This window comes from Prosopis cineraria, unplaced genomic scaffold, assembly GCF_029017545.1.
Source record: "Prosopis cineraria cultivar Desert tree isolate PC_DT_omini unplaced genomic scaffold, ASM2901754v1 PC9, whole genome shotgun sequence".
Classification (NCBI taxonomy): domain Eukaryota; kingdom Viridiplantae; phylum Streptophyta; class Magnoliopsida; order Fabales; family Fabaceae; genus Prosopis; species Prosopis cineraria.
The window spans coordinates 25,550,768-25,575,241 of NW_026555340.1; the positions used below are offsets into that span (position 1 = coordinate 25,550,768).

Consider the following 24,474-nt stretch of genomic DNA (forward strand, 5'->3'; position numbering starts at 1 on the left):
TATGCCTTTCTTGGCTTCTTGCCAATGATTGAGTTTCTACTCGTGAAGATGATTTCAGCCTCTTTCAATTGATAGTTTCTTATTTGGTGTACTTCTAACATGAGCTGATGATGTGGAGCACATTCCCTCAGGATTAAGTTTAATCACTTGAGTGAATCAGTGTGAATTAACAGATCCATCTATATCAAATCTAAGTAATTTGGGTATGGTGGTCCCATGAATTTTGCCCACAAAGTTCCAAGCAGTAATTTTTTTGTCTATGATTCCTAGCCTTTTCATTCTCCAACAGGCCATGTTTACAAATTTATATCACGTCCATAGCAGTTCACCCTCTCCTTGAAACACGCGTGCATCTTGCTTTCCAAATGCCCCAATATATGTAGCAGAATGCCTTGTGCCAGGGGGCAGGGTCATCTTTTGAAAGATCCTGCAGCAACTTCATTTTTTGCATTTTACTTCAGCCAATCCTGCAGAGGTAAACCAAAGAACTTCTGTACAGAGTTGGGATTGATACATCAACGCCACACCTCCCCAGCAATTTTACACTTAGGACAATTATCATTCCATGTAAGGCTTCTTTTTATTTTATGAGAGTTAGTTAAAATTTTCTCTTGATTTACTTGTTAAAGAAAAAAATTTTGCTTTTCAAGAATCTTCTATAAAACCTGATTACTCAGAAATTCATAGGCAGCTTTTACAGAAAACTCTCCATGAGAAGCATTAACCCAACAACCTTTCCGATTTTCTGCAAACGATTTAGCCAATATTGAGAAAGTACGGGACCCGTCAATAAAACACCAAGACAGTAACGGCAGAATGACGAAACTGCCACCGTTTTCTTTTCGTTGCAAGCGAATAACACGAAGGGCCGCGTTGTCAAGAGGGAAAAAAAAAAAAATTTCCATTATTTAAGTGCTCGCCGCTCGTTTGAGGGAAATTAGGGTTTTCTCCATCCACACTCCATCTGAGAATGAGGCCGACTCTCTGAACTTCAGTGTTTCACACTGAAATCTCAGGGACGATCGACCTGTGATTTTTCCGAAACCCTTGAGTATCATCATCATCATCATCTCCTCTTTCTCTCTCTCTATCTATGTATGTATCTATGTTCCTTTACTCGCTTTCTTGTTCTATGTTTCTTTTCCCTTTTTCCTCTCTCTCTCTCTCTCTCTCTCTCTCGCTCGCTCGCTCTCTCTCCCCCCTCCCACTGTGGCTGTGATGAAGGTTTCGGAGTGTGGAGGGATCAGCAGACTTGAAAACAAGGCTTGCCGTTGGCGGGGCGATGCTATCGGATGGCCTCCTGGTTGAAATGGCTCTTTTGTCAGTTTCTCCACGAGGAAACCGATTTTTTTTGCAGCCCGGGAGCTCTTGCTTTTCGCCGATGCATCCCATACTGATGACCTGAGCCTCCTTAAGTAAATAAAAGTTACCACTTGTCTTCTTTTTTACAAAGTTGCTTTTCTTTAGACCTTTTCTTTTGTTATTCACTTTCGGCTGTCCTCTGTTTCTAGCTGAGAAAGCCCATAGAAGATGGTTCAATACCTGTGTCGTCGATTTTAAGGTCATGTTTGGTTGGGGATGTTTGGAACGAGGGAATGAATGTATCAGTGCGATTACATTGGAACACTTTCTTTCGTTCGTTCCAAACATCATCTAGCAAACACAGCTTTATTGAGTTGCAATGCGTTGGTTCTGGGACTTCCATTGTCTATAGTAAAATCCAATCTGGAGTCATGGTTTGGGGGAAAAATTCTTGGATCCCAAGCCTGTTCTCTCTTTGGATGCCGAGAAAGCCCGTTGAGTATGTCCACCGGCTCCGCTTTTAAGGTCATGTATGGTTAGGGATGTTTGGAATGAGAGAATGAACGAATCAGTCCAATCACGAGACACTTTCTTTCATTCTTTCATTCCATACATCATCTAAGCAAACATAACTTTAATCAATTTCCTGAGAAATGCTGCTGTGGTAAGTTCATTTATTCGGAATGTTATCAAGCTAAAAGAAAAGGTTTAACTTGGGCTCAAATTGGTGCAAAGTGGAATCATCATTCATAATTTATGTACTGGGAGTTCGGAGAAGAGAGAAGGAAGTGGATCCGACTCATTAATATTGAACTTAGATATTAACCGTTCATGCATCTTGGATAAAGAACGTAAATTGTTAACTTCTGTCCTGTATTAATATCTAATAATCTAACACAAATGTACTGCTTTAATAATTGTCTTGTGTGAACTAGCACCTGATGTATTCCTTAGAGATATCCTACAACAATTGAACTGATGCTAAGGAATGAAATTTGAAGAGCTGGGTCTTTAATATGGTCTAAATAAACATCACAGTGCAGCTTTAAGCATACCAAAGACCACAATGACCGTTATAAGCAGATCACGATCGGCTGCATTTGTAGAAGCAGCTGAAGAGGATGCTGGAGGTGCATTCGACGTTGAAGTGGAAGCAGCGGGCCCAGGGTCGGCTTTTCTTGCACTGTTTAGTGCTGGAAGTGGTGGGTCGGTGACGTTTTGAGCTTGAAGAGGTGGAAGTGGTGCTTCTGCTGGTGGCCTTGCTTCCAGAGATAGGGAGTTTAGTAGGTCACCAGGGTTGGCTGCGATGAAGGAAAAACTGTGTTTTGGAGGATTAGGATTGCTACATGGGCTCCCTGCATTTAGACAAGGGCAATATATCATGAACTTCTGTTTATCTTAACGCTTGTAAGTTTTTTATTTTTTTTTTGCCCCTTTGGTAGTGTGAAAATTTGTAGTTGGTGGGACGAAGAAAGCCAAATAGATTGGAAGTACTTACTCATATATCTGCTGGCTGTGGCTGGAAATGCTGTTACGATTCCTTCAACTGATGCAATTTGGACTAGACTAGCAACCTCCATGTAAGGATCTGAAAAATAGTCAAATGCTAGGGAGATGTACTCATTTTTCAAAAGATGGACTAATACTGTGAGGTTGGCGTCTTTCATTTCTTTAACAACATTTGTCATTCCGGTGGTGAAGGAATCAGATGTTGTTATAATAGATCCTTTTGGAAGGTTCACTGTGTTTGCATATTTCTTGATTTCCTGGACTGTCGGCCCCGGTGCATCACCTATTTTATCTTCAATTAGAAGAACCCTTTTGTAAGATTGGATATCCTTAAACTTGGATAGCACTGACGTATCATCTGATTGGATCATAACTACTTGTGTGGATTGCTTGTCAAACGTTGCATTGCTTAAGGCAGTGCTAACATTGCCAACAATGTCAAGACCCTTGTTTGATGCGAGGTAGGCAGCATTCTGTGAAACAAATGAAGATGTTTAGTAAAATTTGGTATTTTTTTAAGGAAAAGCATTGCAGGTGGTAGGGTAGTTGCATACCTGTATGTTTATCAGAATGCCAGAAACTGCCTTTGCCTTGGCAATATCCAAAAATTCAGAGAGGGTGACTAGCTTACCGCTGTTTTTGTTTATTGGGTTTCTTTGAAAGCCATCGTTGACGAAAGGGCTAACAATTTGAGCTGAAACAAGAGACCAGTTAGTGCGGGTTCTGTTTTTAAATCTTCTGATCCCATGACTAGATTTGTATGTCAATTGTAGGTTTTATAAAACATTACGTTTTAAAGTCTGAATCTCGCTCCATGTAAGGTCGAAGGAGAAGATACCACTTTCAGATTGAATTTCGGGTACTTCGGAAGATTTAGGCATGAATTGACTCACTGCAGAAGTAGATGCCATTAGGTCGGCAGTATCAGAACAGAAGGCAACTCCATCTTTTGTCATTTGAACTGAGCAATCTATAATGTCGGCCCCGTCATTTATTGCTTGCTGATATGCAAGATCAGTGCTGCCTGGATAAACACCACTTGCTCCATCTCTGCTGATGACCAAAGCTTGCCCTGCAAAATCAAATGATATTGATATTGTTGTAATATAGCTTGTCTGTACTTCATGTTTATCTGAGGCTTTGATTTTGATCATTGCAAGATTGGTATGATACCTTTTATTGGCTTGGCGGTGTTATATGCCAAGCATGCTGCAGACATAAAGTTATGGGCGTTAGACTTTATCTCGGTCATAAGTTGGGTCTCTCTTGGTTGTGCTATGGCAAAAAAGATTAGCAAAGGATCAAAGGTTTATCATCTTACCTATGGCTGCTGATGCTGTTGGAGGGAAATCAGTGACGAAACCATCAACAGAAGCGCTATTATCTAAAAATTGAAGGTACTCAACAGCAGGGTCATAGCTGTAGTTATAACTTGCAATGAAATCGTTAGCGAAACCGGACGCATGCACTTCCAGTCCCAGTTTATGGGCATCAGCTACGAGTGTTGTGGGAGGCCCCAAATATCTGTCTGGTTTGATTGGCCATATATATTCTTTTGGAACCATGATCCCTGATGCAAATAACTTGACTGTCGCAAGATCCTTGGCTATGGAACTGTATATCTGGTTGGTCGAGGGTTCAACTTCATTAGCGTCAAGAAATTGGAAGATGACCTTTGTAATAGCCTTGTTCACTCTCCCATGGATGCTCTTCAAGAAACTAATCTCTGGAGATGAAACGAAGGATATGCTTGAAGAACTCAACGTTTTCATGACAAAATCTTCCATCTTTATTCCGCGTTGGGTGTAGAATGCTGCATACTGCACCAGCTTGGTCAATTACATTAATCGCTTTTAAAAAGCCTGTGTAAGAGTCTCTGAGAGTATGACCCACTTTGCATTAAGATGTGGGGAGAGAGAGAGAACCTGGACATTCAACCAGAGCTTTGGGGGTTCACTCTTTATTATGTCATCAAGAGTGGCGATTGGATACAGACCGTCATACGAAGGGGGTCGGGAGTATATTGCTTGATTCACTGTGGACGAGGTGGCAAGCAGTAAGTTGTCGCGTTCTGACTTATTATAAACTGGTATGTATAGTTGTATACACTGTAAGCCTTGTGTTTTTATTTTCTACTCCCAAACTCACGTAAGTCGTATGATACCCTCAAGCCTACCTAATTCTAGATTATGAGTTTTCCCTGGATCTAAAAGGAAAAAGAATAACATTGGTTTCTTTTGTCTAACATCCTCTATTTCTTTTAGCAATGGGAAAATGAATCTGTATTGGTGACTCACATTGCACATTTTCTGCTAGCTGTTTTGCTGTGTAATCCACTGAGAACCATGCTGTGAGATTCTTGCTGTTCACAACGTAGGTTTTCTGGCCTTTAGGATCAAATTGTGCTATGTTGGTTGCATTGTCAAGCCTAATATCTGTCAGACACAAACCAACCCCATCTTTTGTGATCTGAAGATTGCACAAGATTACCACATCCAGCAAACTTGAGTCCATTCCAATTTCAATTGCAAATTGCGAGCCTTCTGGGAAAACCCCAGATAACCCACCTCGGGCTACTACAAGCGGTCGTCTCCCTGCAAGTGACGTAAGAAAAGCATCAATTACCGTGATGTTTATGGTTTTTTTTTTTTTGGGGGGGGGGGATATGCTTGGTATCCAGATTCTTAATTTACTGAACATAATGAATTAGCTGGGAAATCTGAACCCATGAATATTATTAATTCACGTAGGTCTAAAGTGAGCCATATTATGACAATTTATTAATAGTTGGGTAATATATACAGACACACACACACACACACACACACACACACACACACATATATGTTTTGCCAACGAGATACATAGATATGTTACCATGAGATTTCACAGAAACATTTTTAAGAAATTTATAACAAGCCCGAGAAAATGAATAATTTCCTGAAAAAATTGAACAAATCCCCATGCTAGATGCTGTCTAAGGGAAAGATGTGAAACAAAATCCTTGGTTACCATTTAATGTTGACCATGTCTGGGCAGAAGCAGCAGGAGGCTGTGGGTTTGCAGGATCACTTGGATTTGCGGTGCTCTGGGCTACTGTTGTTTGGATGAACAAGGAAACCAAAAACAAGTTTATGATCATATTCTTAACCTGTCACAATTTAAAATCGAAGTCAATTTAGATCATGAACAATTTGAGAGATTCTAGGAATTGTCTAAATGTTCCAAAAAAATAAATAAATAAACAGCAACTTGGTTCATAATTGTATAACGTCATGTTGTCTTAAATTTCTTTGTGCCGTTTTCAGTTGCTTGTATATATGTTTCCAGAGATCTATTGTTTCACAACATCATTAAATGGCAAGATTGAAAACAAATCAAATTGCATTTACAAATCAAATTGCATCAGAAGGATAGAATCCATTGTGAAGAAGCTGATGCCAATTCACTTTTTACATGATCCAACTGGAAAACTGTCAAGCATTTGATTACATGCTAGAAGTATCATAAATAATGAGACAAAGAATAGGGTTTTGAATCATAATTCCCAGAAATCCATACAAGTAATCCTTCTCTGTTTTGCTGTTTGAAACAGGCATTCCACCAGGTTGCAATGCAAGCACTCAAAGAAAGTGACGAAAGAAATAAAATTGATGAGTAAGAATTGAGTTCCCCAATTTTTTTATTTTTTCTAACTTTCTTCCCACGACGCATTTCAAGCTTAAATTTTCTGGTCAGGATTTCTTATCAGTTGTTTGTTTAATCGTTTGCTATATTTGGTTAGTCTTACTTTATTCTTTAAACGAAACTTGATTTGCTGAACCTGAATGTGAAAATATACTTAAGTAGTTTAATATATAAATCAAATTAACGAAGAGCATTGATTTCATATTTCGTGTAAACAGTATATTTTATCCATCAAATCGACTTGATCCAATTAGCGTTACTCACTTACTCAAATCCCAACTAAACTTCAGGTCGTGGGGGCAAAAAAAATACACACCAAACTATCTCAGCGTTTCCCCCCCCCCCCCGGGTTTTTATGTAAATCAGATATATCTTCTCATATAGTATACCGAATTTTAAAATAAATTATATTAATTATGATTTCTAAATAAAATAACTCATTACTATATATATATATATATATACTGATTTAATTAATAAAAAATTCAATAAAGTTAAAGGATTAAATTAAAATGTAATGTAGAAGGACTAAAATAAATAGCTTTACCCTTAAAACTTTATGTTTGCAAATAAAAAAAAAACAACGGAAAGTGTAGATTATGAGAAACATGAAATTTAAATTTAATTGTTGTTAATTTATTAAAAAAGCTGAATCATTCTAAATAAATAGTGAAGATTCTAATTATCTAAAAAATGTATTTTAAAAAAAGAACTCTTTTTCTCATACAGTGAAATAATCTTTAGTATACCCAAAAAAAAAAAAACACCACCACCACACAAACAACAAATAATCTATAGTATACGGACACAATAAGACGACGATGTCTTTTGGTGAAAATAGAAAGACTTTTGGTAGTTGTTAATTACAGAACGAATAAGACGATTACCTTGGGAAACAAAAAGAAAGAAAGAAAGAACAGAAAAGAACGAATAAGGCAAAAAAATGACGGGAACAACCGAAGAACGACAGTATTCTGTTGTTGGTCCCCCAAAAAAAAAAAAAACAAACGACGGGTTTCTGTTCGTTGACGCCAAAGGTTGCTACTTTACATTTACAAATCAAAATCACCAGCCCTGTCGACTCCGTTTTTAATTGACGCCAGTTCAAGAGTCCCACAGATCCCAAATGCTCTCAGCCGCAGGGGAACAGGCCCATCGCCATTCGAAGTGGGAATGGAATAGTATCGTTATTTTATGAATAGTTTTATTCGATCGCTTCCTTTTTTTTTAACGTACATTTCTAATTCAGCTCTCTCCGTTGCCGGCTACTACGAAGCGCAAGACAAACGTACAGAGAAAAGGGGAAAAGATGAAGATCACAGCATTGTTGGTGCTTAAATGCAGCCCCGATGGGTCCGATCCGGTTATAATGGCCAATGCTTCCGATGTAAGCCACTTCGGCTACTTCCAACGCTCCAGCGTCAAGCAGTTTATCGTCTTTGTGGGTCGTACCGTTGCCAAACGCACCCCTCAGGGCCAACGCCAATCTGTCCAGCACGAGGGTTCGTCTTGCTCCTTCATTTGGATGTGCTTTTAGGGTTTTAAGGCCTCCAATCTCTAGATTTCCCCCTTTTTTGTTGGAGCTCGGATGGTGGGTTTTGTATCGCTCCCGGGAAAAGAGTTGGCCCCCTAGGTTTTTGGGTTATTGATTGCTTTATTGATTCATTTCAATTGGTGGCAATATCCCCATACTGATGAAGTTTCCTGGATTTCTCATGAATTATGGATTTGTTTGTGCATTTGGGTATCCATCATGAAATGAAAACATTGCTGTTGCCAAGATTTTTTTAAAAAAATAAAAAAAATGAAAAATCCCAAATAAAACTTGTGGCTTCTATTCCAGCTCTGTCCATTGAGAGAAAGCTTAGTTGATGTTTGGCCGGGTTGGGAGACAACAAAATAATTAGAATTATTTTTTTCTAGACAGCATTAATCTTCAGTGTTAGGTAATCTTAACTTTTTGACGGGCGACATCAATTTCTTTTTGAGTATGTGCTTATTCTCCTCTAAGAAAAAGTGAGTTGATTCTGATCTAATTTATGTTTTTTTCTTGCAGAGTATAAGGTGCATTCGTACAACAGGAATGGCCTTTGTGCATTGGGATTTATGGATGATCACTACCCTGTTCGAAGTGCATTTTCTCTTCTTAATCAGGTGAGTTCAATGCGGGCTTTTCAATATATAAATGAAGGAAAATCGCTTGAGTAACTTGAACAGCTTCTATCTGTAATGCCATTGTCCCAGTGATAGGCTGACAGCTATTGATTAAGATATTTCTTCATTTCCTAGATGATCTCAGCATTGGCATCTGTGATCTGACTCATTTACTTTTGATGATTTCAAATAATCGACCTTTACAACCATGGACCCTTCCAGTTACAACCTGTTTCATGTTTAGTCACGGGTCCTTCCGGACTATAAATACTTGGCTCATTTTTCCTTGCAGTGAAAATGCTAACTGTGTTGCTTCCTAGGTGCATGATCAAATATATTGTTTGGTATTTTTAAACCTCAATCAACCTGTGAGGAATTTATAATGATGTTAGGGGTCTCATCTAGTAGATTTTTAGTTGATGGAGATTATATTAAAATATTCCATTCTGAAGTGTTAACGTTAAACACTAATGGGCACATTCAATTCAATCTTGTTCCGTGTTATTAAGCTTCTGATTATATCAATACGTCATGGTTAATGGGTGACCTTCTATCCTAATTGACCTTCTAGGATGAAATCTGGGTGATTTTCAATTTGTACTTTTTGATATAAATGCAAAGCCATCATTAATACTACTCTTCCTGATATCGACCTTCCTCTTTAAGTTTACTGGTTATTTTACCGTTCAGTTTGGTTTCCTCTTCCCCTCTTCTTTTAACCACACACACAAACACTCATGTATATCTTTCCTTCCATGACTGTGTGCTTTTTTCTGTGCTCTGGCCAAGATAACAAGTATTGCTCCATTGGAGAAGGTGATCTGCACCACAACAAATTATTGGTTTCTTGGTGCCCTTTATCCCCACTTGAGTTCACATGACTGCATTTAATAATGTGTGCCTACTGATATCAAATGACTCTATGCAAGTAAATTCCCCCATAGTTGGTGCATGACAAAGGGATGAACATTCTGGTCAGGCTTGTTACGTACCTTTTTCCCTTTAGTATCAAATAATAAATTGAGTGAATATATTTGAACTACAGTCAATACATGTTGGATTGAAATATCTGTTACGTAGTATATAATGTATAACATGTGTAAAATGAATGATAATAAATAATGATGTCTTAATGCTCTTGCAGGTGCTGGATGAATATACTAAAAGTTTTGGTGAGTCATGGCGAAATGCTCAAGCAGACAGTACTCAGCCATGGCCTTATTTGAACGAAGCACTGACAAAATTCCAGGTATCTATGGACCTAATTGTATCAGCTTCAGCTAGAGGGAGGCTTGTGGATTGTGTTAATTATCCAAATAGTGAAGTTTTTCTTTCTCTGTTCTGTACCTTTCAGCACAATATGTTTGAGTCTTGGCTAAAAGCCCTCTTATTCCTGCTTCTGTTAAACCTCAGGACCCTGCAGAGGCTGATAAGTTGTTAAAAATCCAGAGGGAACTGGATGAAACGAAAATCATCCTTGTAAGTATTGAGTAATTTCCAAAATCTATTGATTCCCTGCATTTCTTGTTTACCACGTATTCTTATCTTCTGTTTGACTTTTTTTTTCCTCCTTCAATTTTAAAGATTTTCTGTTGTGTTATTAGTTATTTTCTATGAGAAATATTTCGATGCTTGAGATCTTGATATTGAATTTGACGTACATATCATTCTGCTGTTATAGATGATAATAGCTGCATGGATTCATATTGTTGAAGCCATATATAAAATATATAATTCTGAATTATTTCCTTCTCAATGAAATGTTAATCTCTTAGTTCTTATGTGAAGATTCTATAATGCTTCTTATTTGGCTCATTAATAGCTCAGTTGCTATCCTATTCTGCATTGCTCTCTTTCTAATTTGTATTCGTTTGGTTATCTGTAACGCTTTGATGCATAGATTTCTGAGAACTGCATGATAGAGACATGATGGAGTTTATATCTTTGGCGTTGTTTTGGGCTCACTGTGATTTATTCATTTCTTTTATATACAGCATAAGACTATCGACAGTGTCCTTGCAAGAGGGGAGAGGCTGGACAGTTTAGTCGACAAGAGTTCTGATCTGAGTGCAGCATCCCAGGTATGATAAGACAGCTCCTGTTTATAAATTATTCGTTTGGGACTAGCCCATGAATGGACACATGCATACTGAATGCAGACAAAGTGAAGGTGTATCTTCCACCCCTCCCCCAAACACCCCCCCCCCAAAAAAAAAAAATCCTGAAGAAATTGAGGGTTTTGTAGGCACTTTGTTGGGTCCTTGTTTTTATTGCATGCAGTTAGTCTTTGCTCAGTGGATTTTTGAAAGGGGGAATGGATTTTGTTTAATTTTCATAAATGACCATGTACGTACTTGCCTATTTGGTTTCATGTATGGTTTTTGTAATTTACAACATAAAACCAAACGCACACAATATAAGCATAGACTATTTTTCTCTGTACTTGCTTCTGTTAAGTGGTGACTTATTTTGAGGTTCAATGAGCTCAATCACAAATTGAGTGTTACTGCCATCTGGTTAGTGTGCTGACACAAGAACTTGATTATGGCGTTTGAAACAGATGTTCTACAAGCAGGCCAAAAAAACCAATCAGTGTTGTACCATACTGTAAGTTTTCAAGGTTAATGTTTTCCTGTAACGGCACTCACCTACGTGATGTTGAAGCTGCTGTACAAGGGGGAATTGCTTCATATGTCTTCATTGCTCGCGATTGCTTAGGGAAATTGTGTGGATCCTCCCTCTATTCTGCATTGTGGAAAGGAATCTGTTTGGGGATAGAGGTCTTACCATGGTGAAAATATGCTTTTCACCGTTTTGGTGATAAATTATCATTAGCAATAACGTTGTTTGTAATTCTTCCTATATGAGATTTTTAGTATAAAGGATATAATATATCTCGTAATTTCATGTGGCTCAATATATCTCTGCCTCTGGGTTCATATATTTTTAGATGAGTTTTGGCGTAAAATTTAAGTAACTTTGAGTTAATTTTACAGCCTGCTTTTGTCTCTGTCTGAGAAACGGTATTTTCGCGTTGCTATTTTTAAAATCATAGAAAAGAGATAACATTGTGGTACAAAAGTAAAGCATGTCTACTTTAGAAGACGAACCATCTATTGATTATTAATTATTTTTTTAAAAAATGATAATTAAGGACCTTTTAAAGATATAATCTCAATTAAGAATTATAAAATATTAAAATCTCAATTAAGGACTATGGTCTTTAAGTGAAATAAAAAGCATACTTAACTTTATATAATTGTCTTTCACTAGACACTAAAAGATAACAACTTATGTTTTTGTTCTTTATTCACTTTGGGAGTGAAAAATCTGCTCTCACATGCTCTCTTTTGCGAAAAATCTGAGCAAAAAATCGTAATCTTTAATAGAGTGGATCGTCATCTGGGTAATCATCTTCTCCTCTTCTTGGTGATAGGTAATTACATGTATTGTTTTTTCTACATCTTCTCCCCATTCATGCGTGAAAAATTTAAACTTTGCATTTTTTATCTTTTGTCTCTTCTCTCTTAAGAGAAAGACAATTTTTATATCTTTGTAAATACTATTTCGCACTGTTTCTCTTTTATAACTAAGAAAAAAGAGGTCTTGTTAATAATTATATAGATTATATATATACAATAAATGATTTCTGACAAAGATAGTGTTAAAAAAATTGAGTGAAAAAAAGAAAGATGTAATATAGATGTTGATTTGTTTCCTATTCTATGATAAAAAGTATGCCGATGTTAAAAATGTAACATGGATATTAAATTATTGTAGTCATAGTTAGGATTACGAGAAGAGTTGATGTTGAAAAATGTAACATGAATGTTGAATTGTTGTAGTCATAGTTGGGAGTACGGGAATGATAATTGTGAAGTAATAAATTTGTATTTTGCTTTTAGTTACTTCAGGCTTATTTCCTATATGAAAAGTACTTCAGCAAAAATAAGTATTGACCTGTGAGTAATTGTGAATGCAAAATGAAAGATTTCTTACCATGGTCATAACCAGAATCTCCCTTTAGGCAAGAGCTTAAAAGTATATCACCATCTTTGCTATGTTCAACACAAAATACTCCTGCACTACTCTCTAAGGTTAATTAAGTAAAATGGAAGGATTTATTTATGAGTATTGGACAGACATTTGACGATGCAACTATATTTACAAAAGCATTTGTGCACAAGAAAAAGTTATAGCTTCACAATGATTCCGGTGAAAACCATTGACGTGCCTCAATTGACTAAATTACATTATAAAAATTATGAAAACAATACTTTTTTTAAACCACCATTGACTACATGTCCCCCAGGACAACCACACACCAAGCGAAGAGAGTCACAGTTTTAAAACAAGAAGGTGTATCATTATTCAAGATGTAATCAGATTAAACATACTAAGAATAGATGTAGGAATTTCAATCCAATAATAAATGTAAGGATTGAAATGGGATGAAAACCATATGCATATTAATTGATTTGAAATTAAAATGCATCTAATTTGTATTTATTTAGTGTGTTTTGCTGTTGAATGACTTTTTGTACAAACACCTACACTATATTTTTTGTACTTATGGTGGTGACAAGCTAATGTAAATAGATTTGCAGTTTACATTATTTTTTGAAAAGCAAACTATACAATTACCATTTAAGTATATGAGATATTTTATATGTAAAAGAAGATGCAAATATGGCGTATATGTATTGAAATCAGTATAATGTAATATTGATATCTATTTCAGGTTTAATTATGTGCAAGTGTAACTATTGTGATAACATAAAACTATTGAAATCACTAACATAGAATGGCAATATTATTATTGTAACTTGAGAAAATATAGACCCTACTTGGGAATAGATTTTTTCCCAGTATCAAAGAAACTTTTTGAATGTTATAAGGTCACTTATAAATATACTAATGATTCATGGGAATATCATTATTGTATTTTGTGAAAACATGAAACCCCACTTGAAAATAGATTATTTCCCACAATTTTAAAAACTAAGCTTTGAAAAGTTCCAATCTCGCTTGTAAATATACTAAAGTGGCTTGAGAATTCACTAACATTAATCAAGATAATTCACCAATGACTTGTCAAATTTCTTGTTGGTCAATGTTGAGTGAAGTCTCTTTAGAATCCACTAATGTGGCATAAAAATATTGCTATTGTATCTTGTGAAAACATGAGACTCCACTTAGGATATGATTGTTTAACAAAAATGACTTGTCCAAATTTGGAATCACAAACGTGACTTAAGAATTCACTAATATGACTTGGGACTTCACTAATGTGGCTTGGCAATTTACTAACGTAAATTATAATTCACCAATGACTTGTCCAATTTCTTGTAAATTTAGCAAAAAAAAATAATTAGGATTAATTGCTATATCATATATATGGAGCCACAAAAAATACTTAAGTATATAAAATTTTAATTTACATCATATATATAACGAAAACATAACTTGTAAAAGTTCATATCAAAGTTGTCTAATCCATGCTTTCAACCTTTTTGATCATCCATGCCTGGCATTTGAAATATTTGTAATCACTTGTGAGGCTACTCTATTGTGTGGATGAATCACCAATTAAACAATAGCTCAAACCTCATTTTACTCAACTGTTCCTACACAATTAAAGCAACTCAATTAATGGAGGCATGGTATGACTGTCTCATTCTTCTTGTGCAATATTGTTGCAATGTCTAAGGAAAATGATGATATACATGCCACAATCAGCTCTATGTAAAAAAATTTCAAGATAAAATCTATCAATAATTTATTACTTTACAACTATCCTTCTTGTAATTTCAACTATGACTATAACAATTCATCATCCATGTTACATTTTTCAACATTAGCACACTTTTCATCATAAAATAGAAAAAATCAATATCCATATTACATCTTTCTTTTTTTCACTCATTTTTTTAACACTATATTTGTCAGAAATCATTTCTTGCATATATATATATATATATATAGATAATCATCAATAAGATCTCTCTTTTTTCTTAGCTATAGATGAAAAACAGTGTAAACTAGCATTTATAAAGACATAAAAATTCGCTTTCACGCACGAGAAAGAAGAAAATGTAAAAGATAGAGAAGACGAAAAATATAAAAGTTCAAATTTTTCACGCACGAGAAGGGAGAGGATGTTAAAAAAACAATGCATATAATTACCTATCACCAAAAGAGAGAAAAAGTGATGATCTAGATGACAATTCACTCTACTAAAAACTAAGATTTTTTGTACACGAAAGCATGAGAGCATATTTTTCACGCTCAAAATGAATAAATAACACAAGCATAAACTGTTACCTTTTAATGTTATGTAGAGAGTAATTTTATAAAATTAGATATCTTTTTTTTATTTTAATTTAAGACCATAATCCTTAATTAAAATTTTAATATTTTATGATCTCAAATTAAAATTAACATTCTTAAAAAATCCTTAATTATCATTTTTTCTTATATTTTTTTTTTCCTCAAGGACGTTGCTTGATGTGTTTCAGTCCAACTATTAAATTCAGAACACCGGATTCTGTTAATGTATAATCCTGGACCAGGGAATAAAGGCTTAAAGAATAATGTTCAGAATAAATACCATAACATACTCCTACAACACAATGAAATGAAATAAACGCTTAAAACCAAAAACATGCCAATCCCTCAACAGCAACGATTTCATTCTCGTCACGTCACGTCACCAGTCTTCCTTTGCCAAGTGGATAAGATCAGATCAGAGACTGGTTCCCACAGCATTCTAAAAAGTAAATACTACAAGACAGGATTCTCGCCTCAACTCATAACAGAAGTAGAGGCATTAAAAACATACAAAGGTTGACATATTTGCAGAAAGCCATACAAACATTGCAGAGACCCAAACACAATGGATTCATCTAAGCAACAAATGGTCGGGAATCTATCTTCCAAACAAGGACTTGATCCACCAAAAGCCTTTGTCTTCAGGGGAGCCTCCTTCTGGAGGAGGATCATTCTGTGGCGTCTTGTGCAGTTTGCTCACATCATATCCCACTTCCTTGGCTTTCTCAACTAGTTGGTTGTATATCTCTTCATCCATATGAGGTTTCCTGCATAATATCTACATCCTCAAACAGTGTTATAGTCTTCAAGCAATGACAGCGCATGAAACAGACTTAATCACAGTTAGCTCTCAAAAAATGATCAGGTTACCGACCATATTCTCTACTAAAGAATTGAGTTGTAAACATCGATTCAATCTTTAAATTGATTCAACAGTTGGAATATTTTCATGACGTGAAGGTCTGAATTTATACTGATGAGCATGGATCCCAAGGACCAAGCTTGTGAAGGATACTGATACTAGACTAGAGTTGCTCAAGCGTATGAGAAATGAAGCAGAATAAAGGATACAGAATGTGAAATCTCAGAATTTCCAACCCCACAAACAGAATCACATACCCATGATGCAGTGAACTTTAAAAGAAAATTGAAAGATCTAGAGCTGATAATTTTCTTACCCAAAGGTATCTCCTGCTAGGCTGGCCGATAAGAGCATACTGATAATCGTCATCGATGTACAGAACCCAGTAATCTCCGACCACTGGAATAATGGGCAGAAACGGAGGAACATAAAATTTGACCTTAAGCTTAGCTTCATCGCTCTTAGGATCAGCCTTAAAAGCAGTCCCTTCTATGTACCCTCTCTTCCCATCACTCCAGGTCTCGTTCAGCACGTGCACAGTACCATCATTGTTCAGAGTGTAGGTGGCTCTGGTGTCCTGTCCATTCTTCGGCTGATTCCTCGACGGGAACGAAGCAATCTCGTACCAACGACCCATGTATCGCCCGAGGTCCAGACCCTCCACAACATTCATCTCTTTGTTCGCCATTGCTGGTGCTTCTCAGCTTCCTCTGTGTTGTCTTATATAACGGAGGTTCTTAACTTGTTAAGATTTTGCCGCTGGTTTTGAAAACATTTTGGGGCTATTTGATGTTGATGCGGAGGATGTTTTGGGGAGTCTGACGTGGAGGATTCTTTACCATACACGTAGGAGATGGCGATTTCTAGAAACTAGTTCGTGTTCTAGTAATTACCGCAGAATGGTGTCTAGTCAATTTCTGGACTACCCCAGCAAGAGAAAATGCTTGAAAATTTGGCTTGTGTTTCTCGATTCTTTTCGGGTTTATCATTATAGGATTCTTTCTATTTTTTTCCCCCAACTCTATCTTCTTTATAAATCTGAAATATTTAAATTACATTTATATTTTTTAAAAAATTGTTAAATTTAAATTATTAACTTTAATTTAACAATCCAGATTTACGGTATTCCTCCATTACTCTTCTCTGTGAAAGAGTAAAGCCAGCTCCAACTTCTCAAGTAAATTTCATATAAATATTCTGCACAATTTTATTATTAAAATGAATTCAAGTGAGGCCTATTTTGAAAAATGGGGACCACGTTCGTTGCTTTGTGGGAAAGCAAGAGATTTTGGAGGACTTGCGGCTCAAGGCACACGTGAATGTAACTTCGAAGAAACTAACTGCTAGGCTATCCAATTGTATGATGCCACAAAAATGTTTTGGTTTTGAATAATTGTGAGGCTGCTTAATTAATTAATTTATGTATTGTTAGATAAATATAATTATTATGTTTTAGTTTCAAATTTTAATGGGGGGAAAAAAAGCAAAGGTACAATTTAATTATGATGGAAAAATAAAAAATTAAATGATAATTTAAACCCTAAAACTACAAACCTCTATAAATTTAGGAGCAGTTTAAATTTCAAGCTTGTTTTTTATATAGACCCTAAATAATCATACTTGTAATAATTTGGACTTGTTGGAATATTGTAAAAAAATGTTATAAGTAATTAGAGTTAATTATTAAGTTTGTTGGTGATCCTTAAAATTATATATAAAAAACACTATATTACTAAGTTAAGTAAGGGCTGTATCCCACCTCTAAAGAAGTTAACAAACGTTTTTTTTTTTTCTCAGAGTGTTTTTAAAATTTATGATTTCTTCTTCAAATTAGAGCTATATTGTTCATCATGTTGTTTAATCATCAATTCACCGTTCTTCTTTTGTTCAAGTTCTACATTTGTTAATAGGACTACCCTTATATTTAAATAAACGTGGGTTAAATTGATACACGTGACGGTTTTTATTTTTTAACCAGATTAATTCGATGCTCCTCACACAAACCAAACATGGCCTTCTCTCTCAACAACACTTTCTCCCTCCACTTTCTTCCTTCTCAAACCCCACCCACTTGCCGCCGCCGTCTTCTCCAGCGCATCACTGCCCCATATTTAGAGATGTAGAGATTACTGAACAGAAGAAAAGATTTAGAGATGCGAAGGTTCCAAAGATTATAGGGTGAAAACATAAAGGGGCTGTCAGCGGTGCGCAGGAGTATTGAGTAATAGCATTCCTGTAACTCAACACGTTAAGAAGTGGCATGAAAAGCTGAAATTCAACGACGACGACGACGACGACGACAAAGAGATATATTATTACTACATGATGTGGAGGAGGAGAGATAAAGAGATGAACGGGGAAGCCACGTAGCAGGAGCTGAGGGTCCTATATCCAATTCCTATGATCATGTCAATGTTATTAATCTGCCTCCCTTTTCCTTTAACCCCAAAAAGCAACCCCAAACCACACCACACAGCCCAACTACTCCATCTTCCCCATTTCTCTGCAGCTCATCCCTCTGTTTTACTGGCCGAAGCTGAAGATCACACCCGACAAAACCCCACATGTCCCGAACTCTTGAGCAGCGACGACTGGGAAGGTCTGCTTTACCATCTCGACCTCATCCTCCGCTCCGGCGACCTCATTCAGGCCACCGCACTCACAGCGCACTCAAGCGGGGTTCATGACAGCTTCGGACGGGAAGAGAGAGAGACAGAGAGAAGGGGGAGAGAGAGGATAAAATTGACTTAATAACTGCCACGTCAGACACGGACATTTGTTTTAAGTTAATGATAGGTTCTGATTGCTGCAAGTGTAATTATTTACAATTGAAAATGTATTAAAAATAAGTTTAGAATTTAAATCCCAGCTTATAATTTAAAATCTAAATTACCATTTCACTCAAAAATAAAAAATCCTTACGAATCTATTAGGAGATTTGAAAATCCTGAAGATGATGAAATTAAATTTTACATATTTTATTTTAATTATAATTATAATATCTTGTATTTATTATTATCTTTTAAATATTTTTTGTTAACTTTTTAAGATTTCATCATTTATTGTTATCTTTATGTTTAATTTAAATATTTCTAAAATATTTATATATTTATGTTTAGAGTTAGGTCAAACTATCAAAAATCTATAAATAATATCTAAACTCATTTGATCTGTATGGCCTTTGGTGAATTGAATAAAATTGAATATTGAGTTTCCTTTATCCTCCATTCTTCTCTTGTCTCTCAACCTTTCCATGTGCTTTTTTAAGCTTTTGTCTCTATCCGCTTTTCTCTTCCCCTTCCCTCGGTGCGGCATCAAATTCTTTACATTCAATTGACATTTAATTAATAATTAATAAAAAATTATATACTTAATATATTTATTTTTAATTAAAATATTAAATCAAGATATATGAATATTTTATAAATTATTTATTTTATAATAAATTATTGATATTAATTTTTTTATAAAAATTATTGATATTAATTTTATTATCACATTAATCTTGCCTTAATTAATATTATGCGGTGGTTTTCATGCGTGTACATTGGTGGGCCCTAAGCTCAGGGCTTCATCCTTCATTGCATTTGACAAATTCTATAACCTAAACCAGGGGAAAAAAAAATTTTGTTGTTGTCAATTGTTTTAAGAAATGTGTAGACAAGTGTAATTTCTTGAATTAAAAATATACTCAAGATAATTTTAAAAATAAAAAGAACAAAACAGAGTGTAAAAGCTAGACTTGTAATAATTAAACTAATTTAAAGATAAATTTATTTTTATTTAACTATATATACATGTTAAAATTATCAAAATACTTTTACAGTAATTAATTTAAAAATATTTTTGTGTTTTAAAACTTATTTCAACACTAAAATGATCATTCAAACAAATATAAAAAATCAAAATGATAAAAAATAAATTTTAAAAACCAAATTAATAATTAAAATAAATTTAAGGGAGTAAAAAATTTGTCAATCATTGGAACCCAAGGAATGCATGGTTTTTCATAATAGAAGACAGGCAAGTTGTCATTTCGCTGGAGACAATCTAGACTTCACTTGCCCAAGTGGATTTAGATGAAGATAAGATCACAGACTTGTTCCCACAGCTTTCTAAAAAGTAAATACTACAAAGACAGGATTCTCATCTCAACTCATAACAGAAGTAGAGGCATCAAAAACATACAAAAGTTGACATATTTACAGAAAGCCATACAAACATTAGAGAGATCTAAACACAATGGATTCATCTGAGCAACAAATGGTCGGGAATCTATCTTCCAAACAAGGATTTGATCCACCAAACGCCTTTGTCTTGAGGGAATTCTCCTCAGGAGGAGGATCACTCTGTGGTGTCTTGTGCAGTTTGCTCACATCATATCCCTCGTCCGTTGCTCTCTGAACTAGCTGGTTGTATATCTCTTCATCCATACGAGTCCTCCTGCATAATATCTACATCCCCAAACACTATCTTAATCTTTAAGCTATGACACCACATGAACCAGTTAGATCTCCACGGATTGAATTATTGAATTAATGACAAAATTAGGTTATTGGTCAATTTCTCTCAAGAATGACTTGAAATGTTTAACAGATAAACATACACATGAATCCCAAGAACGAAGCTTGTGAAGGATACTGAATTACTCACACTAGACTAAGAGTTGCTTAAGCGCATGAGAAATGAGGCAGGAAATATGATACAGATAGAGAAAGTGAAATCTCAGAATTTCCAACCCCACAAACAGAATCACATACCCATGATGCAGAGAACCTGAAAAGAAAATATTAACATCTAAAGCTGATAAATTTTCTTACCCAAAGGTATTTCCTTCTAGGCTCGCCGATCAGAGCATACTGATAATCCTCATCGAGGAACAGAACCCAGTAATCTCCGACCACTGGAATAATGGGCAGAAACGGAGGAACATAAAATTTGACCTTGAGCTTAGCTTCATCGCTATCAGGATTAGCCTTATACGCAGTCCCTTCTATACTGCTTCTCTTTCCATCACTCCAAGTCTCGTTCAGGACGTGCACAGTACTATCTTTGTTCAGAGTATAGGTGGCTCTGGTGTTCTCTCCATTCCTGGGCTGAAAAAACGACGGGAACGAAGCAATCTCGTACCAACGACCCATGTAACGCTCGAGGTCCACACCCTTCACAACCTCCATCTCTTTTTTCGCCATTGGTGGTGCTCCTCAGCTTCCAGGGTGCTTTCTGATATAATTGGGAGTTTGGGACTCCCAACTTCGTACTTCTTCGGATTGTTCTGTGTCGCTGGTTCTGATAAGGTTTTTGGGCTTTTTAAGGTTGATGTTGCGGAGGATGTTTCGGCGCGTGTGACGTGGAGAGTTTTGTACCACGCACGTGGGAGATGGCAGTATCTACCAACGTCATTAAATTCGCAAGTTTAAATAAATTTATAATAAAAATATAAACTTGTATTATAAATTTAAATTATAAATTTATAAAAATTTATCTTTATTAACAAATTATCTTAAAAATATGATTATAATTTAATTTAAATATAAATAATTAAAATTAAACTCATCTACATTAATAAATTGTCATATACAAGACATAAAAATTTTAAAGTAGAAAAATTTATTTTTGATATTTTTTTTATTTTTTATTAATATTATTTTTTACATTTTAAGCTTTTTTCTTTGAACCAGGTCTTATAACTTCATATTATATACTTAACTCGCTCAACTAAAAAAAAAATTGATGAGCTTAACAAGTTTAAACAAGCTTATATCTGGTCCGAATTTATAAATTAGTTGACACAATTTTATAAGTTAAAAACATAAAAATGGTTAACTCGAAGGTAAACTCGCAAGTTTAACCGAGTTTATATCTAGTTTAAGTTTATCAATGAGTTGACATAATTTTATAAATTAAAAATGTAAAAACGTTAAACTCGTAGAGTCAATTTAAAAATTTGACGACTATGATTTCCACAATTTAGTGCTTTGATCTAATAATTACATATTAGGCTCACTAGCAATTTTTGGACTACTGACTAACCCAAAAAGAGAAAATGCTCCTTAAATTTTGTTGCATGCTTCTCAATTCCTTTTTGAGCTTCTCAATTCCTTTTTGAGTTTCTCAACCATATTGCTTCCAAAGGAGAAGGCAAGGTTGTGTTTTTGGTAAATTGGTTTACAGTTGGATTAGATAAGGTTGTGGTTTGTTTAGTATTTTAAAAACTGAACTAGATAGTCCGCTTACCACCCCTTAACCAAAATGGCCTGGTTCAACCAGTTAAACTGGTTTGACCTGACTGATTTTGAGAGAACTAAAGTTAACCCAAAAACTATTATAGCTCAACTTGGGTCAAGGCTAAAAAAAAATTAGACTAAGTCTCTCAAATTCATGTTTTCTTTTTTCTAATTTCTAGTTCTCTTCTATCTTCTCTTATCTCATCTTTAATTTCTTCTTCACAGCCCAGGTTCAATCTTTGACTTCTCCTCTAACTCTAGCAATCCAGCCTTTGGTATCAAAATTAAAAGCTTATGAGTTGTGACATAATGGCGTGCCTCTAACTCTAACATTTTGCTTCGAGATCACAAGCTTGAGCTAACATATCTCTGCCTCCAACTTTAGCAATCTAAGCATCTAGCCTTTGGCATCAAGATCTCGAGTACTATTAAAAAATAAATATTTTTGATATATTTGTGTATATAAATATTATTTTATTTAATTTTTATGTCATTGGTTCAACATCCATTTCGGGTTTCAAAACATTGGGTTTGTTATTTTTACTATTAATATTATTTTTGTGGATACTACTAACATTAATTTTTAAGAATGGATATCAAGTAAATGGGATTATTTTTCAAGTAAATTTCACATAGATATTTTATATAATTTTATTAGGTTAAAGTCCAATTTGACCCATGTATTCATTTTTTAAGAGCACTAGACACCTTAAACTCTTAAGTGAGACAATTCCCTCCCCTGAGCTATTTTTTAAAGGAGCAAAGTTGACTCTGTTAGTGTGTCATTAGTTCCTCTATTTTTGTGGCATCCCTCCTTGATCTGTGAATGAGGGTGAGGACCAATCATCCTCCACGTGCCCCCACACTTATCAAATCATTCTACACATCAACACACATTATCTCATCCTCAACCCCTCTCTCATTCTTCATCTTTGATGTCATTAGAGAAAATTATATGCTCCTCATGATAAGTCTCCCATCCTCACAGCCCTCCCATCCTGATGATAAGTCTATCTCATGTCCTTCAACAACCTCTAAAGACCTATCTTCATATCCCATTTCCCCTCTCTCTCCCTACCCTTTTACACACTTACCCCCACCATCTCCTTCCACCGCCTATTCGTCAAAGGTCGTGTCACCTCCAAATGTCACCTTTAAAACCTAGTAAAACCCAAGCACTCACTCGATGACCTCCTCTTTGTCATCTCCATCTCCACATGTGAGTCTTGTGTCTTTACATTAATGATCCCCTAGTAGTGAGGTGGTTGTCAATCCACACATCTTGTTTTGGTTTGATTTTGAGATTTGGAAAAACAAATGTGAAAGGGAGGATCTTACGTGACTGTTAAGGATGGTCTAAGGTACCTGTAGCATTTTTTCAACTATGCGATACCTCTTACAGAGCTTCCCCGTCTTGTGGTGGCACTGGATGATAGTTTTTGATGGAGACACATTTCCTAAAAATAAATTAATTAATTAAAATCAATTAAACAATCTCACAATTATTCAAAACCAAAATATTTTTGTGGATGATATAATTGGACAATCAAGCAGTTTCTTTGAAGTTACATTCACACATGTCTTGAGCTGCAAGCACTCAATGTTTATCCAAAAAGCTCTTGCTTTCTCACCAAGCAATAAGTATGGTCCCCTATTCTCAAAATAGACCTTACTTGAATTCATTTTAATAATAAAATTAAGGTTAAGGTCTAATTTTATTTCTGTACTTATTTTTTAGGAGCGTTAAGCATTTAAAACTCTTAAGTGGGGCAATTTTTTCCTGATCCTGAACTATATTTTTAAAAATGTAAAATTTCCCTTATGTTACTTAGCCATGTATTCCTTCATTTTTTGGCTTATGTGTCATGGTGTGGGACCCAGGCAATTTGATGGGCAATAGTTAGACTCCCCTTTTAAATTATTATTAGAACTTCCCCACCTCATTTATTAATTATTTTACTTCACTTATTCATTTACTTACCAAATGTTATTAATTGCCTTACTTTACTTGTTTACTTTACTAAAATGAAATCAAATGAAAATCTATCAATCAATAAGTGAAGTAAAGCAATTAACAATAGTCTGTACGTAAATGAATAATATACGGTATATAAATTAATAAGTTGTCTTAAATAATTTAAACATTTAAAATAAAAATAAGTTAAGTAAGGTAATTAACAATATTGTATAAGTAAATAAATAAGTAAAATAAGATAATTGATAAGTGAAGAAGGAAAATTCTGATATTAATTTAAAAAATGGGTAATTTTTATTATTTCTCTCACAAATTTAACATAAAATCAATACCTTTGGACTATAATAAAAGTTTAAAAATTTAATAATTTTAAATGCAAATAAATATAATCAAGGATCCTTTATTAAAATTCTTCCTTCTTAAACTCT

General features: G+C 35.0%; 3 protein-coding genes and 1 pseudogene across 3 annotated transcripts; 1 reads left to right on the plus strand and 3 right to left on the minus strand.

Annotated features, from left to right (window-relative positions):
• Positions 1-2,334: 2,334 nt before the first annotated feature.
• LOC129319962 (glycerophosphodiester phosphodiesterase GDPDL7-like) lies at positions 2,335-5,956 on the minus strand (annotated as a pseudogene).
• A 1,553-nt stretch (positions 5,957-7,509) lies between these two features.
• On the plus strand, positions 7,510-11,408 carry LOC129320627 (VAMP-like protein YKT61). The gene is made up of 7 exons (XM_054966160.1): positions 7,510-7,665; positions 7,748-8,000; positions 8,555-8,652; positions 9,797-9,901; positions 10,066-10,131; positions 10,647-10,733; positions 11,213-11,408. Exons 2-7 carry the CDS (start codon positions 7,808-7,810, stop codon positions 11,261-11,263), a joined length of 600 nt encoding a protein of 199 aa, XP_054822135.1. The 5' UTR covers positions 7,510-7,665; positions 7,748-7,807; the 3' UTR covers positions 11,264-11,408.
• A 3,820-nt stretch (positions 11,409-15,228) lies between these two features.
• On the minus strand, positions 15,229-16,577 carry LOC129320644 (temperature-induced lipocalin-1-like). Its single transcript, XM_054966184.1, has 2 exons — positions 16,161-16,577; positions 15,229-15,760 (listed from the first exon to the last, which is right to left on the minus strand). The coding sequence occupies exons 1-2, from the start codon at positions 16,530-16,532 to the stop codon at positions 15,581-15,583; spliced, it is 552 nt and encodes a 183-aa protein (XP_054822159.1). The 5' UTR covers positions 16,533-16,577; the 3' UTR covers positions 15,229-15,580.
• Positions 16,578-19,825: 3,248 nt separating this feature from the next.
• LOC129320672 (temperature-induced lipocalin-1-like) lies at positions 19,826-21,116 on the minus strand. The gene is made up of 2 exons (XM_054966222.1): positions 20,665-21,116; positions 19,826-20,298 (listed from the first exon to the last, which is right to left on the minus strand). Exons 1-2 carry the CDS (start codon positions 21,034-21,036, stop codon positions 20,068-20,070), a joined length of 603 nt encoding a protein of 200 aa, XP_054822197.1. The 5' UTR covers positions 21,037-21,116; the 3' UTR covers positions 19,826-20,067.
• Positions 21,117-24,474: the final 3,358 nt, after the last annotated feature.